The sequence below is a fragment of the Sturnus vulgaris genome, chromosome 8, assembly GCF_052056855.1.
Source record: "Sturnus vulgaris isolate bStuVul1 chromosome 8, bStuVul1.hap1, whole genome shotgun sequence".
NCBI classification, from domain to species: Eukaryota; Metazoa; Chordata; class Aves; order Passeriformes; family Sturnidae; genus Sturnus; species Sturnus vulgaris.
Genome location: NC_142250.1, coordinates 7,185,338 through 7,201,973, shown reverse-complemented (window position 1 = coordinate 7,201,973; position 16,636 = coordinate 7,185,338). Strand labels below are relative to the sequence as shown.

Sequence of the window (16,636 nt, the reverse complement as noted above, 5' to 3'; positions counted from 1 at the left end):
CCCTGCAGCACAGTGGCCCTTGCTAAAAGCCCGCAGTGATTTCTAGACCCCATTGAGAGAAACAGTCTCGTCCCCATAAATTATATGGAGCATTGGTAACATAAGGCCTGATGTTAGCTTGTTGGCCCTCAGGATGTTTCACATTAATTACAACAGCAGGCATATCACCTACAGTTGCATCACTCAATCCTACGACTCTAAAATCTGCTCGAGTGAGGGGCCATGATGAAGGCCAAAAAAGTTGTGAAATGACAGTCACACCTGCTCCTGTGTCAATCAAACCTGTGATAATTATAGTCTCTGGATGATGGCCCTTAGCCGTGGCAATGCACTCTTGTTCCAGACGATGATCTGTCATTTTCTTAAGTCCAAAATACCAGAGGTGCTCCTGCAGATGCCAAAACCCCCTGTGCCATGACTCCAGTCCATTACAATTGGAACACAACTCACAAAAGGAATAAGTTGAACAATAAAAGTTCCTTTTTGAATAACAACAGGAGGATCACTAACTGATACCATAGCATGAATCTGTCCCAAATAATCAGAATCAATAATACCTAAATGGACATTAATACCCTGAATAGTACTACTAGATCTTCCTAGTAAAAGAGCACTTAAACTCTCCCCTACATGACCATAGGCACCAAAGGGGCACCTTATATATTTGCTTTGTCAAAATAGTCACTGTCTCTGCAAGGAAGATATCAATTCCTACAGATCCTTACAACTCAGTGTATTGCCTGGGTTTATCTTAGGCTTTACTTTTTGTTCATTCAAGCAAGCAGACCTCGCTGTATAATAACATATCTCTCTTTCAGAGATGCCATTTCCATTGTCTTAATTAAAGCACTCAGGCCTAACTGTTGAACCTGTGCCAAGACAAAAGATCTCAGCTGGCCTGTAAGTCCCAATTAGTAAAAGATTTCTCTAAAGCCTTTTGCTCAGCTAACTGTCTTCAGGTGTTTTGAAATACACGCTATTTGTTAACATGGTTCAAGCAAAATCACAGCAAAATACATAATGAAAATATTTTATTACATTTGCGAAGCAAAAAGCAAGCAAATTGGCAAAATTAACACAATATCGTCTACCCATGATGTGGAATTCCGTGTACCAATTATAGCTAAGCTTCAAATACCTATGGTAGATAAAATTCAAGGTTACAGAACCTAGATAACAGCTCTGCAGTCTGGGCATGAAAATTAATTGCTCTTCTACTAACATGCAAGTAAAACATTGGCAAAAAAATTCCCAGAAGTAAAAAGACATAAATATTATCTACTTATCAATATTTTTAAGTATATAAGTTTCCAAATCATAACCTAGCAAAAAAACCAATATCAATTTAGTGTACTTCTATATGGTAAATTTTATCAACATTTCTGTTAAAAAGAATAGATATTGCCATATTACACACAGACAGATAACTTCAAATAACTCTAGGAAGTCCTATTAAAATCACAAATCATTAAAAGGACAAAGTTAACTTTATCAAACATATTTCAATGCCACTTTTAGACAGTCTGATAACAGTGCATCATAGCTTCAGCAAACAGAGCTGGTCGGCTGCTCTCCAGCAAGCACTGGGGGGGAAGGAGAGGGGTAAAAGGGGGAAATTGCACTGTGCCGAGGAAAGCCAAGCGGTGCAGGGCTCGGGGGGAGGCAAAAGAGCTCAAAGGAGCTGGTGGGGCCTCCCAGCCCAGGGAACCAACACAGTTCTGTGGGGTTTTTTGGTTGTTTGTTTTTTTTTTTTTCTCTTTCTTCATCCAGTAAATACCAGAAGCCCAATCTTTTTAAGCTGTACTGGCATCTTGCTTTCTGTCAGATTGCAAACAGTCCTTCTCATTATAGTCTTATCTCTCATTGTTTGTAGGCAGAGGAAAAAGGAATGATTCTATGAAAACAAGTTGTCTTAAGCCAAGGGTCTCTATGAGCTGGATGGCAGCAGCGGCAACAACCATCACAACTTCTTTCAATTACAGCAATACATTTCAAATCAGATACCACGCAGCTAGTGATTCCACGGCCATCCCATCTTCCCCTGCAGCTGCCCATATCGGCCTACCTCCTCCCACGTTTTGACAAAAATGCAGCTTATAGCAACAGGTTTGCAATGTCTATTTATTGTATTTTTTCAAACTTCTTCAGCTCTTCTCCCGTTTAGATATCATATCCCATAATTAATTTTCAATGTCTTTCCAAGCACTAAAGGCAATGCTTATCAGTATTTAAAGTCATGTGATGCCCACACTTACATACTAGGGCATAGTCACTGGTTAACACCTCTTCTTTCCAATCAGGCTTTCCCTGTCGACAGGCAACACTTTCTTCGCTCAATATATTACTTCCCATTTTCCCCCCTCTTTCTCTCTCTTTATTATTTTTTTTTTTTCTCAGCAGCTCACCTGTATTCCATATACCACCGTTAATTGTGTCTGGACTCGCTGCTGATCCCGCCTCGACCTGGCTCCGCCCTGCAGGCACCCTGCAGTCCAACTGCAGATCACGTCCGGTGTCACCAGATGTCACTGTAGGGGTGGGCGTGAGACACAAATAGACACACTGCATTTCAGAAGGCTAGTATCTGTTTATTACAACAATGCACCATCTCTGATACCCTTTATATAGTTTACACTTTCACCATTGTTTACAATAAGTCAACATAACGGTCATTGGTGGAAAATTCACCACCCTTATTCTTCCCAGGATATTTCTCAAAATACTTTCCACTGCTGCAGGGGTTTTTTTTCCAGGTTATCTTCTTCTCTCCTTTTTCTTCTTGGTCTCCATGCCAACAGCCTTGGTCAGAGAATGCTTCTCAAAACAAATCTCATTCATTAACCCTCTCTAACCCAGAGACCAATTGCGGGTCTCACTATAGGTAATGGCAAGGAGACATGCAGCAGCTGCCAATGTACATATTCTTATCCCTGCTGCCATTTCAACTGAGCTATACTTTCCACTAAGCATTTAGAAAGTGCATATTGGGTCATTTTAGAAGAGCCACATGTACAAAGATGTTCTTTGAAGATCAAAGAACAGAAGGGGTCAAAGCAAATCTGCACTTTGATTATACTCAGCCTCCTGACTTGCAAGAAGTCTCCTGAATGTGGGTCCAGCAGAACTTCAGTGTAATGAGATATTTCATGGGGCTTTTCCATGCCTTGGAAATATCAGCCAAACTACAACTGGTAAGTCAAAGTGAAAAATAGATGTCGCTTTAAAAAGAAAAGATCTTGATTTGAGGCCTTTGCTATATTTCATTATATTCCTAATATACACATTTGAACACAGTATTGTTAAGGAGTGTTAAAAATCAAGGAAGAAGAATCATAAGACTTTTCAGGGTTTCATTACCCTTACTAGAGACTAATCCCTTGATAGTCAGCAGGACAATATAAAATACCCTGTATGGGACAATCCATTAAAAATTCTATCATTTTATGAATGCATAAATATCAAACTTGTGTCTTTCCCACGGAGCAAACACTAGAAGATTCTGCACACAAGAAAAAGCCCTCAAATTCACATACGATCCTGACCACTGCATCCCCACCCTTGGGACTTACCAAAAGTGTGTCTTAATTCTGCTCAAAGACAAGATTATCTGGAAAAGCCTCATCTGAATTTCTTTGCCTCTTGCAGTGAAAATATGAGCATCCTTTGGCCTAATAATTAATGACAACACTCGATGGACCCTGATCCATGCAGATGCAAGTCATCTCAGTTGTACTCTTCTTACCTAGAAAACAAAGAGCACCAGTATTTTATGCATGAGCACAATATACCATAAAGCCATATTCTATAGGGTAGAGGAGGGCTTTCAGAGCTCTAAAATGATGCTGTTGTAGGCTTGAGCTCTTCTTGTATTCTACATTTCTAAAAAAACATTAGCCAAACAATACTCAGAAAAAAAAATGACAGGCTGTGCTGGCATTAACGTTTGCACATGACAGAGATCTGATGTCTGCAAAGCATGGGATTGATGCCACTGCCCTCTATCCCTGCCTTCAAACTGGCATCCCTATACGTTCATTATTGTTTCCAATAATGACAAAGCATGGAGGCTCTTTTAGGAATGCTAACAATTTGTATTCATCCTGCAGACAGACCTTTGTGAAGAAAATGAAATGCTGAAATGAATGAGTGGATCAGTGCTCCTAAAACATCAGACTTAAACACAAAATCTTTCTTTTCCCTGCATGAGGAAAATATAATTCATGTGATTATTTTATCTAAAAATCACTTCTATTTTTTTCTAGGTAGGTTTTTTTTGAAGTTATACCATACTATTTCACCCCCAAATGAACCAATCCCCTTTCTGTTCATATTGCATAGAACAAACCTGATTTTTCAGTTTTGTTTTATCAGTTGGGTAGATGGTTGGGGTGGTTTTTTCCAGTCTGCAGGATCAATGTGACAAATCTAATACTAGGCATGTATTTCTTACTTCTTAGTTTTTAAAAGAATATAATTAATGTTTCTATTTTTAAGATGAGAGATTCTTTCATTAATACCAAGACTAAAAGATCCACATCCTGAGGATGTTACACTTTCTCCTGTTGGAGAAATATGGCTTTTGAACTTTCTTACCACTAAACTGAGGCAGAGCTGTTGTAGTTTAGCAGCTAGGAAGTTACTAATGTCAGGAAAACAGGAAAAGGAGATGCTTTTGATATCTTATACTGTGGTGAATGCACAAGAATAGAGGATTGCTTCTTTAAAGAGCACGTCCTCCTTGCGATAAACACGTATCATAGTTTTGGCTTTTCACCAATATTAAAGTGGGTGCTATGTGTTGTACATTATAATGTAATATAAACTTTTGTGGGAGTAGCTGTAGTTGTGAAATAATAACTAATGCTTTTATTTTTGTAATTAACATTATTTGGCAATAGTGAAAATAACTCAGATATACTTGCGAAATAGCAGATGTTGATTTAGAGTACTTGTGGTTAACTTACAGTAACTGAAATAGCTAAAACCACCTGCATGGTCAGATAATATTTGGGGAATGGACATGATGAGGGCCCTGGCTACTGACACTATCAAGAACTGTCACCTGCTGAAACCACTGAGTCCTTGTGAGGAGGTGACACACGACCCTTAAAACCACATCCACGATTACTGCACATGCTCTAGAAAGGTGGGTCAGGAGCCAAACCATGCTAAAGAGTTCCTGGAACATGTACAGGAGTTCAAAGAAATGTTTGAATATGTATAACCTGTATGAATATGTATTTGACAGATGCAATTGCAAGGGTATATAAGAAGAGCTGCTATGGTTAGCTGGTGTGCCTCTGGCTGCAGCTACACACCCAGCGCTGTTACTTTGGCTTTATTGATTTTGTCCCTATTGTCCTTTACTAAATTTTTAAAAATTCAGATGAGGAGTGAGGGTCATTTTCTCACATCCTTGATGTTCAAGCAGGCAAGAGGGAGAAAGGCAATGAAGAAAGAGTGACACAAGTGTTTTCAAATAAAACATATTTGCTCTTCTTTTCCCTTTCTCCTGTTTGAGAGGCTCTGAACTGAATGGCAATCCTAGACAAGGCAAGGGGTCTCCCCACAGTAATTCAGTGCTACTACAGTGTGGGAGCTAAGAGAGTACTGTGGATTTAATCAGTATATGCAGTTTGATAAACAAGATGCCTTGGCAAGAGCAAACAGAGCTTTGAAAATTCCACAAGACTGCATAAAGACTGGCTGACAGGAAAGAAGATTTAACTAAGTAGAAATGTAATGTTTGTCTGTGTGATGTTTAACCCAATGAATGTAGTAAAAAAAATACTAGCCTTCCTGAAGATGTTATATAAGCATATGTAGCTCACAGTAAAATTCAGATTCTGATCATGAATCAGCAGTCCCTGTCCCTGTCTCAATCATTGACACCCCAGAGGACTGCATACCTTACTGGTGTGCTGGTGTTATGGACCAGTTTAAACCCAGAAGAGCAAAGAAAGCTAAGTCTCTGAGTACAAAATGCAAAGAACTTCAAAGGTTCAAAATACTCTTAAATGAGATTAAAACCAAACGAGATTAAATGTTGATGCCAAAGAATTGGTATCTTTTTAATTAATAGTGAAAGAGGCAGAGAGAAGAAAGAAAGCAAAAAATCATGAAAGAAAAGAAAGAAAGAAAGAAAGAAAGAAAGAAAGAAAGAAAGAAAGAAAGAAAGAAAGAAAGAAAGAAAGAAAGAAAGAAAGAAAGAAAGAAAGAAAGAAAGAAAGAAAGAAAGAAAGAAAGAAAGAAAGAAAGAAAGAAAGAAAGAAAGAAAGAAAGAAAGAAAGAAAGAAAGAAAGAAAGAAAGAAAGAAAGAAAGAAAGAAAGAAAGAAAGAAAGAAAGAAAGAAAGAAAGAAAGAAAGAAAGAAAGAAAGAAAGAAAGAAAGAAAGAAAGAAAGAAAGAAAGAAAGAAAGAAAGAAAGAAAGAAAGAAAGAAAGAAAGAAAGAAAGAAAGAAATAGAGAAAGAAGTGTGTGGTGGGGGGACAGGGAAAGAGTGACATGGTTAGGTGGAAGCATATAATCATTCCAGGGGTTCCAACGACATCTCATTTCTCCCTTCCATATGGTCTTCTTGTTGGTGAGGGTCCCCATCACCACACCACACTGGAGAGTATAGAATCCAGGGGATTAATACACGTTTTGGGCCACGTGGAATACCCACGTACCTCCCTTGCAGGGGGCCAGTTGGACACTGTCCCTTGGAACACTATGGATCTGCTACATCATGCTGCAGTGCTCTAGTGCAGGGTCTGGGGACTCCTTGGGGTGCCTTTGATGGGCCATGACACCCCCTCTGCTGTGGAAAAGCCTTTTCCCCGGGGTGAAGGGGCCCCACAGCTGGGCTGCTCTGCACAGCAGAGGATGGGCTGTCACTGCCTCTCACCAGAGTCTTTCTCGACAAGTGCCCAAAGCCTCTTTCCCCCCACCCTTCGGCGTGAGAGTCTGTTCCAAGCCTTGCAGCTGAAAGCCCTGGGACTGTGGTCCCCACCCCGAAGATATTAGGCTTGTGCTTTGTGAATGTCCCCAGCCCTGAGCTGTTACTTTTTCATCAGCGAGTGATATAGGGCCTCAGTCAAAGTGTGGTGGTCTCCTCCGCAGCTTTTGTAATACAATTTTCAAATTCCTTCATGAAAATATTGAAGTCATAAACTATAATATTTCAGTCTCTGACAGCTGGGGACTTTGCTGTCCATCAGACACTTCTCTCATTTGCACTTGTAATCTGAAATGGTATCCACTAAGAAGGATGCTTTTCAGTCTAGAGAAAATCTGGACTGATTAAAAAAAAAACCCAACTAAAATAATCAAAAATATTTCTGCTGAATTAGGATTGGAAAGAGAGTATTTGGAAAGAGAGAGGAAAAGACTCTTCTTTCCTGTTATTGGTTACAGAGAACTTCCAGCAGTATTGTGATCCCAGGAGACATCTCTCTTTCATTTCCATTATGTTGGTTATATTGGATTATGCAGGGAATCTGGATCCTCTGAGGAACATGTTCCTTGGTTCTCACTCCTCCAAACCTCCCTCCCCAGCCCTGGTAAGGCTTTAGTTAATGTTGAGGTGTTTAACAAATTAATAGACCTCTATGCACTGTGTCTGTCTTCTCCAAGAACTTGTTCATACTGAAATATTGTCAGCTTCACAGCATGTAGAGGCAGAGGAGATATATTGCATGGTCTTAACATTGAGGAAAAAAACCAAACCTGTATTGACAAATCTATACCCAGGTTTGTATTGATACTGTCAATAATTTAATGTTGTAAGGCAAAATTTGTTAGACTTTAAAAAGATTGGAGCATAACCTGTGGAGGTCTGGGGGCCTGCCAGAGAGATATCAATCTCCATGCCCTGGAAGGAAAGATGAGGAGTCGCCTAAAGGACATTTAACTCATGGAGACAAAAAGCTTCTCCTCACAGTTCTTTGCAATTTTTTGTTAATGTACCCTAGTTTTGTTTTCCCCATTGGTCCTTGGCCCGGACCCCCTTGTTATCCCTATATGGCCTTTCCCTAGAATGTTCTCCCTTACCTTTATTCCCATTGGTCCCAGTTTGGTGCAGTGTTCCACCCTGGTTACCCCATTGGTTTTCCCAGTCCCTTACCCCACCTCTGTGCCAATTTCCCCTATTCCCATTGGACCCTGATCCCATGTTCCACCCCTCTGTCCTCCTATATAAACCTGGACCCTTGCTTGTTTGTGATCTTCTATCCCTGGACCCCTTTGGTGTTTGGCTGCATTAAACCTCATCGGAACTCCATATAGAAGACCTCTCTTGTCTTTTTCTGTCAGCTCCATTTTGCTAGCTGTGGCTGTGTGGTCCTTGTGTGTGTTCGTGTGCCTGCCTGACTGCCTTCTACTAAAAGCACTTTTCAGGAAGGTAGCAGCACTCTACCATGTAGCACACACCACTTCAGTAACCTGCAACAGTCAATTTTCTGTGGGTTTCTCTCTGGCAGCTGGCTCTGGTTTGAAGTCCAGGCAAAGGCATTTTTTTGATCATTAACATTGCCCTATGATGGAGATTTTTTCTCCTGCAATGGTGTTTTCTTGGATAAAACTGTCCAGGTATTGAGAAAATTAGTAATGTGTTTCAATCACACTTAGCAGATCTAAAGCACAGTTTCCCTTTGCTGTAATATATGGCTCTGGCTGTGTTAGACCAAAATGAGTTTAAGATGGATTTCCTGAAGGAATGGTTCATGGCATATAGTCTGGCTGCTGAACAGAATTTCTTAGGGTGACAGCATCCTCAGCCAATGCACTCAAAGGCTGTAACTGCTGGACAAAATCAGCATGAGAACATCCCCTGTGTATAAGCAGATGTTCAACAAAAAAACCCCCAACATTTTGAAGGGCTCATTGAAGTACAGAAAAGCAATCCCTGAGATAGGAGCTGCAACAGAATCCACGACTGTTGTCATTCATAAACATATGGTCTCATTATGCAGAGGCAAGAGTTGACACCACCACAACCATAATGAACTGGGGAAAGTCGCATAGAGATGTAAGGATCAAGCAGTGGGGAGTGTTATTCTTTCTCTCTTAATTGACAGACCCACTTGGGCTAAAAGACAGTTTGCTTCCTTCCAAGAATGTGCGTTTCTCCCTTTGATTATTGCCTGAAATTTAGAGTTCAAACTTTCTGAATTCCAAAGGGGCAGTAGCAGTAAGAAGTCTTGTTTGCTGCTTAATTATGAAGAGTAGGCATGGATGCAGAGTGATATTGATCAACAAATGTGACCCATTATTGATCAACAAATGTGACTCTCCCTGAGACTTGTTTTGGATGCCAGTTCCCACTCACAGTTCCTGTTTTCAGGAGATCAAAGGCTAATTTGGCAGAGCTGAGAAGCTATGGGCTGTTCCTCACAGGACTGGCTGCCTATCAGCATCGCGTGCTTGGATGGAAACCAAGGCAAAGGCAATCTTTAGTGGGAATACCCAAATCCATTACAGGAGAATGTGATCAGAAGTATCTTTATGCCTTTATGTAATGCTGTAACATTGCACAGGACTAGCTGTAGAAACTTTTAATTTTTCCAAGAAAATTCATTTTCAGCCCCCAGATTTCAATTTTTCATTATATGTGACTGGTTAACGCTGCTTTATTCCTAACACAGTGTTAGGGAGGACTAAATATGCACAAAGGCTGATGGATTTTTAAAAACCTAGATCAAAAAACAAACCCCAAAACCCTAAAATATTTTGCAATCAGCAAACAGCAAGAGACTATTATATTTCTAACATTCTGTTGCAGGCTAGGGAAAGGGCGATCTAGAAGGCAGCACAGTATTCTCAGGCAATGCCACCCAATAAGTGCACCTGCACTGACAAACTGATCTCAGCTGGCTCTGCCCTGCCAGTCCTGCCCCTGGTGTCCTCGGACGGAGGGTAGGTGAGCAGATCACTTTTCTCAGCTGCTCTATGGCTGCATCTCTCTGTACATTCTCAGATAATTTCAGCACCTGGCTGAATCAAGGAGGGGAGAGGAAGCAGGAGTAGGACTTGACAGTACCTTTGTCTTGCCAGAAAAAAAAAATTACCTTTTTAAATAAAATTTTTCAATGCTAGAAAGTATTCAAGTGTTTTGATGAAGAACAAAAACCTTTTACCAAAATTCAGTATAATTTATGAGAGCACTCACGAGCACGTAAACAAATGTCTTGGTTTGAAAGCCATGTGTCTGCCAAGGGAGGCAGGAACCTCCCTTGGAATGGAGGATATGACCGCTTTCCCTCTGAATTATTATAACTTTGAAATTAAGGGACTTTCAGGCACAGATATGGGACAAGGAATAACAGTTCCTTGCTGGAATGTGTGTGTATAACACGGCAAACAAACAGCAATGCTAACAACAGCAAACAAGAAGAGAAATCCCAATGAAGTCTTCCCACCCTGGAAGGCGATTTCCCCTTGGTGCAGTTCCGGGCACAGCCGGCGGGGGGCTCTGTGGCGCGGGCTCGGCCTCCTCTCCCTCACGGAAATGGCGGGCGGGCTGAGCAGCGAGAATGCGCTGCAGCAGGAACCTGGGAGCGGCGGCTGGCACTGCGGGGTGGGCTCACCTGCGGGAGCAAGCGAGAGGCAGCAGAAACTCCACAGCTGTAGCAGGGGCCGCGGAGTGTCCTGGCAGGCAGGGGGACAGTGGTTACAGTGTAGTAAAAACGGCGAAGCAGGGCCAGAGAAATGGCGGGGCTGGGCAGTGGCTGCCCGGCTCCCAAACACGGCAGGGAGAGGCGGGGACGGGCTCAGAGTCCCAGGGTTTCCCCTGAGGCCTTAAAAGGATACACCTGGGGCAGTACAAGAGCCTGGCCAGAGCTACACCCAGGATGGATCCAAGGTGGATCCCACTCATGAGTTTTTACACCTTATTTATAAAGTTTTGGTCCATTTACATATTGGGGGTTAGTTGCCCAATTACAGCTTCAGGTCACGAAGTTCCATCCTCCTGGTCCGCTCCCTTCACTTTGCCATGGTTTATGCTTTTTGGGTAATGATTGTCTTCGATTCTGAAGCTGGAAAAGGATTGTTGTGACTAACTCCCCTGTGAAGAGAACCTAGCAACACTTAATATGAAGTTCACAGTCCCACACCTAGTCAGCACAGAATCTGAGAAATGTGAAGCCTTAAACATAAGGCATCAGTAGAAAAGGACTCTTGAGACCTTTTCCTGTGGTGTGAGCCCAGGGAAGCAACAGACTCAAGTAAGAGCTGAGCTGGAAACTGTGCTTCAGGCTGTTTTTTGTTGTTTTTAGGGGTTCTCCACACTCACTTTAAATTTTTTGTCTAGCTTTTTCCTGCTTAGCAGGTCTTCTCACTCCCTTTAGATTTCTGTCCAGCTTTTTGCTGCTTTTTATGGCTCTGCTGGCACGCTGTTTGTCTCCCCTGTTCTACACACACATGGGATGGCTAAGTCAGATCACGCCGTGGTCACCAGATATAATGCTGGATGGAGCTGTGGTTGCAGACAGACGACATGACTGTGATTCATGTGACAAAAAGCCTCTTTATTGTTCTGAGCCCTCCTTTAATAGAGGGTCTGGATTTCCTGGGTATCCACATGTGATTGGATAGGAGTTCGGATTGCTCAGGTCTCTGATCAATGGGTGTCTGCAGCTTAGGATGGAACGACATTGGGTGAAATCCCTGTTTGGATTTGCATAGATGCTATCATTGTTCACCAAGGGGGCTTACTTGTGGAACCAGGCTAATCAAACGAATCTCTTAGCTATGGCCGAATTACTTGCTTAGCTACAAGCCAGCTTGTGCTGTGACAGGAGTGTTGATCTGTTGCAGGGTAGAAAGATTCTGCAGAGAGATCTGGGCAGGCTGGATCACAGGCTGAGGCCACTTGCATGAGGTTTAACAAGGTGAAGTGCCCCATCCTGCACTTTGGCCACAACAAACCCATGGGAGGCTGCAGGCTGGGGGCAGAGTGGCTGGAATGTCACCCAGCAGAAAAGGACCTGGGGATGCTGGTTGGCAGTGACTGAACGTGAGCCAGCAAGTGCCCAGGTCGCCAAGAAGTCCAATAGCATCCTGTCCTGGGATATGCTTTAGTGGTGGCCTTGGCAGTCTTAGCAGTCTCAGCTTATTGGAAGAATTCTCTGGTCTTAAAGGTGTTTTCCAATGGAAACATTTCTGCAGCTCTAAGCGTCCATTCCTTGTTTTGAAGGATGCAGTCCCAAAAAGATCATCATTTGTGTTTTTAAGGAATTAACATCTACCTTTCCTTGAAAAGAAAGGGAATCAGGCTTTAAATGCTCTCAAAACACTTTTATTCCTTGACCTTAAGCTGTGCGTTTGAATTGAGGTGCTTTTGTACAGTAAGGTTGGACCATGGGATAAATGCAGGAAACTTAGCTGCAATGGCCTTTATTTCATGTTCTTTCCTGCTTTGTTTCCTAATGGGTGGCAGATTTGTGATTACTTGTCTTGTCCATTGAGTTCTGGCTTAGACTTGCTCATGGACGTGCTGTAAAATCTTAACTACTCCTTTCTCCTGAAGAAACCTTGCAGACTGGTGGGAATTGCTGGAGACAAGGCTTACAAACCAGTCCCCAGTAGGATTAGCTCAATGTCCCTACTTAAATCCAGGTATGCTGGTATTAGAAAGGAGCAGACAATTCAAACTCCCTTGCCCCTTCCCTTTTAATTTTTTAATAGCTCTTGTGCCAAGTCCTGTATCCCATTCAAAGCCTTTGTTATCAAAAGTCTGAGGAGATGTTCCTGCTGTAGCAGCATCTGGAGTTCAGTGGGAACAGCTCCAGAGCACCGGGTAGCACAGCAGTGGGCACAGTGAGAGACTTGCCTCTGCTGCCATGGGCATCCAGCCATGGGGAGAGCAGCTGCTGGGGCTTCCCCCATTCTGCCAACAGCAGTCTGCCTCCAACATGTGGACTGTGGCCATGATTTTGACAGAATGTGGAAAATGCATGGTTTGAATGTATTTTTATGTTGTCTAACATCAGTTGGACAGTTTGGTAGGATTGGAGCAGTTTGGTAGGCAGGATGCCCTGTGGGCAGGGCCATGGCAGGGATCGGTGGCTGTCACTTGCACTGGCAGTGTCATTTTTCCAGGCAGGCTCCTGGTACAGCTGAGGGGAAGGCACCAGCACCTGAATCAGGCCCAGCGAGCAGCAGCAGCACATCGAGGAGACCCTCATCTGCAAAGAGCCCGTCACCCCCTTTGCTCCCCCCATGGCAGTGCAAGATGATTCTGCTGCAGGTGAAGGGCTGCAGCAGACTGGAGACTCCTTCAGCCAGGTCTTGCTGCAATCTCGTTCCTGCCGCTGTGCTGGGAGGATGCTGGCCTGTAGAGGTGGTGTTGATGCCCAGGAATGCTGCTCAGCTCAGGGAGGCAGAGTGTATACAAAAGCTGCATTCAAAGCACTGATTGTGAGCCCCCAGAGCCACTGGCAAGTGCAGCAGCTCTTCTTCATTCCATGCAAGTGAGAGCCCAGCCTTGGAGCCTGTCCCTGGGAGCAGGGAAACACTCTGAATATAGTTCTGAATTTTTAGGGACAGTCAAAATGAGAATCATTTTGAGGCAGGTATTGCACTGTTGGGTTTGGGTGTGCCTGCATGAAAGAAAGAAGGAATAAACCCCAGTCACAAGGAAGGAAAGCCTTGGCATGGCCAAATTACACCCTACAGGAACACTGATAACATTGGCCAACTGAATACTGGGGGCATCTAATGCAGAGTGCAAAGCTTCTTTGAATAGATTGGAGAGATGAGAATTTTGCTGATGCAGAAAATGGGAACAGACCAATTGGTCCCTTGGCTCAGGCTTAGTTCTGCCCAATCAAGCACGATTAGTTTTAACTTCTGTGTTGCAGAGTATTTCAGAATGACCTGCCCCAAGCTATTTCCATTAAGAAAATTTTGAATTGTCAGGAACTGCCAAGATGGGAAATGTTTGGAGGCAAATCATGTTTATGTTGGGTTTGGGTGTCCCTGCAATAACGAAATCAGGAAATAAATGCCTGAAGCAGTGCAAAGGTGGAACGTTGGGACGGTCAATTTGTTCCCTACAGATATCAGCCAACTGAATTCAGGGGTCATCTACTGGGGAGCGCAAAGCATCTTTTACTTCCAAGGTCTGGGCCATTGTTTGTGTCCCACAACTTTATTTGCTGTGATGAGAAATAAACAAAATCCCCAAGCAACAAGCTGCAATCCAGAACTGATTGGGAAATACAGAAATAAAGGCCTTGAAAAGTAGCTTTGGAAAGCAGCTACTTCGTAGACAGTGTCAAATCCTCAGGCCTGGCCTGGCCAGGCCTAGGGCTGGCTGCTCTTGGGAAGGGAAAGGGATGGAGTTGGGGCGGGGGCTCTGTGGCCATGGAAACGAGAGAACCAGGGGCGAGTGCGTCACAAAGGGGCAGCCCCGCGCTGGGGCTGTGAAGGTTGTGGTTGACACAGACACAGCGGCAGGAGACGCGTCTGGCTCTGCCTGTCTGTGCCGACTGCTGGCGATTGGAGTCACGCCACCTTGTTCTAGGGCTGGGCACCAAGCTCCAATTGCTGTCTAGTGCCAGAGTGCTTCCAAATACAACCCCAGATACTTCTTCGAGACAGAAGTACTGGTTCAAACATGGATTCGACTAGAAAAGGAAAGACCACAGAAGGAAAAGGTGAGGATGGAAAGGAGCTGAAAGGCCTGAGCCAGATGGAAAAAAAAGTCCCACCAGATTTCAGGGAAAATTGGTCCCTGTTGGTTAGTGCTGATTCTCTCTCAGAGTTGATGGCTAACAGCTACAGGTGTTCCTGCAAGGACACCCATGGCATCACAACATTCTGTCATCAGTTTACTCTGCTTCCTCCTTTTTGACAGTAGCCAAATCACTCATAATGTCAACCAGGTCAGGGACTGTGGCCACAGCTGACCTCAAATTAGACATGGTCATGAGATGCAAGTTCTAGTTCTTTCTTTGCCATCAATGTAGGGTCTCACTACAGATAAATTTCTTGTTCTTCCTCTGCTTGGTGGTTGAATCTATCACTGAGGAAGATATTCAAGTGCTATAAAAACAGCAGCAAGGCCTGCCTGTTTGCTGAGGTCTCTTTGTGGTTTGCAGGAATAGCAGTCACAGCTGTGAGGGTCTTTACAGGGTATTCACAAAAGGCCAATGTCAAGGAGTCTTTTTTCCCCTCTTATCATTTGAGGCTTCTACCTTTCCTTTCAGACGTGATAAACACAATACTGTTCAGAGGAATTAAACACAGGCTAGTTCCATGAAAACTGAAACCAAAGAAATTTTCTCAGAAATTCAAAAATCCCTCTAGTGCCTCAACCATTAGATGTGTTTATTTTGGGATAAAGTGAGAGTTCACCTAACTCTCTTGTTCCCCTGTGAGCATGGCTCAGCCTCACACAGAGGTAAGGTGGGAGCTGGACCGCTCTCTGGCAGGAGGAAGGCTCTTGTGCCAGCCTGGAGAGCCTGTGCACATTGCCAGGGAACAGTTCTGCCCTGCAGGTGCCCCCTGCCATCAGCTCTGCTGCTCCCAGTGCCCCGTGGAGCTGTAGGGTTGCTGAGCTGTGGGGCAGGGAGAGGAGCAGGAGGCTGCATGTGCAGCTGAGCCATTCCTGGAAAGCACAGGGCTCTGGGCTCCGTGCTGTCCCAGGACAGCCCAGAGGCCAGGGTGTTCCCCTGGGAGCTCTGTGCAAGGGGGGTCAGGGTGTGCCCCTGTCCTGCCTCAAGTGGCTGCTGACAGGAGCATGTTTCCCTGTGCAGCTATGTAGAAGTTTCCAGGAAATGTTTTCCATGTAATATGGAGCTTCGGGTGCTTTAGTTTTGAATTGCTGCTTCTGTTACATTTTATGTCTCCACTTTGCAGGCCTAACTGGCTACCCTCTTGCCAAGAGGTTTGCCCTGGCAAATCCCGCTATGCTCCTTCCCTCCAAACCGTTGATTCCCATCTGGAAGGGCTCTCCTTCCATCAACCCAAACAAGATGTGCAGTGGAGAGAAGGAGAAAGGGAACAATGGCTCCGTCTGTGATGAGGAAAGTAGAAAAAGCCAGGACCTGAATTCAGTGGGAAAAGAACAAAAGGTAAAGAGACGAAGCAAAGACCTGTGCAGTAGATTTTCAGTTTATGTACTGTAAGCTGACCTCGCAGAACTTTTCATGTGGTATGAGTCCATGGAAACACCTGAGCCAAGGAAGAGCTCAGTTGGACACTTCATTTCAGACTGTCTTTGCAAAGGGTGTGTAGTGCAGACTTCAACTGTATTCCTCAACCTGTATTAATACCAAGAGAGATCTCTAACTGGTTTCCGGGCTCTGTTGCAGCTTCTCCTCTGTCTTATGGCTCAGAAAACCCCAACAAACAGTCAGAGCAGCTAAAGTTGACCAATCTGGCCAAGCAATCTTTCTACATTTAATAACCTATGACTGTCTGTGAACAATGTCTATGTCATGGTGGTGTTTTCTGTGAAATCTGTCAGGTTGGGTTGGAAAATGATGTTTGCTGGAAAACAGGCAGTCCTGTAAAGACAGTTTTAGATCGTCTCAGCTTCTGAGTTGTACAGCCATGGCCTTGTGCACAGTTGTCTCTGATGCTATTTCTAGACTTCATCAGCTACTGGGCAGTTGTGTGCTCTGGCATGGCTTTGTCCAGAGGGAAAG

At 43.7% G+C, this 16,636-nt stretch overlaps 1 protein-coding gene across 1 annotated transcript in view; it reads left to right on the top strand.

Moving 5' to 3' along the window:
* Positions 1 to 16,636, top strand: part of LOC148222964 (TOG array regulator of axonemal microtubules protein 2-like) — a 44,276-nt gene that overhangs the window by 6,964 nt on the left and 20,676 nt on the right. The window contains exons 7-8 of the mRNA XM_088168639.1: positions 13,130 to 13,317; positions 15,846 to 16,060. Coding sequence (XP_088024765.1) covers positions 13,130 to 13,317; positions 15,846 to 16,060 — 403 coding nt within the window. The remainder of the gene's footprint in view (positions 1 to 13,129; positions 13,318 to 15,845; positions 16,061 to 16,636) is intronic.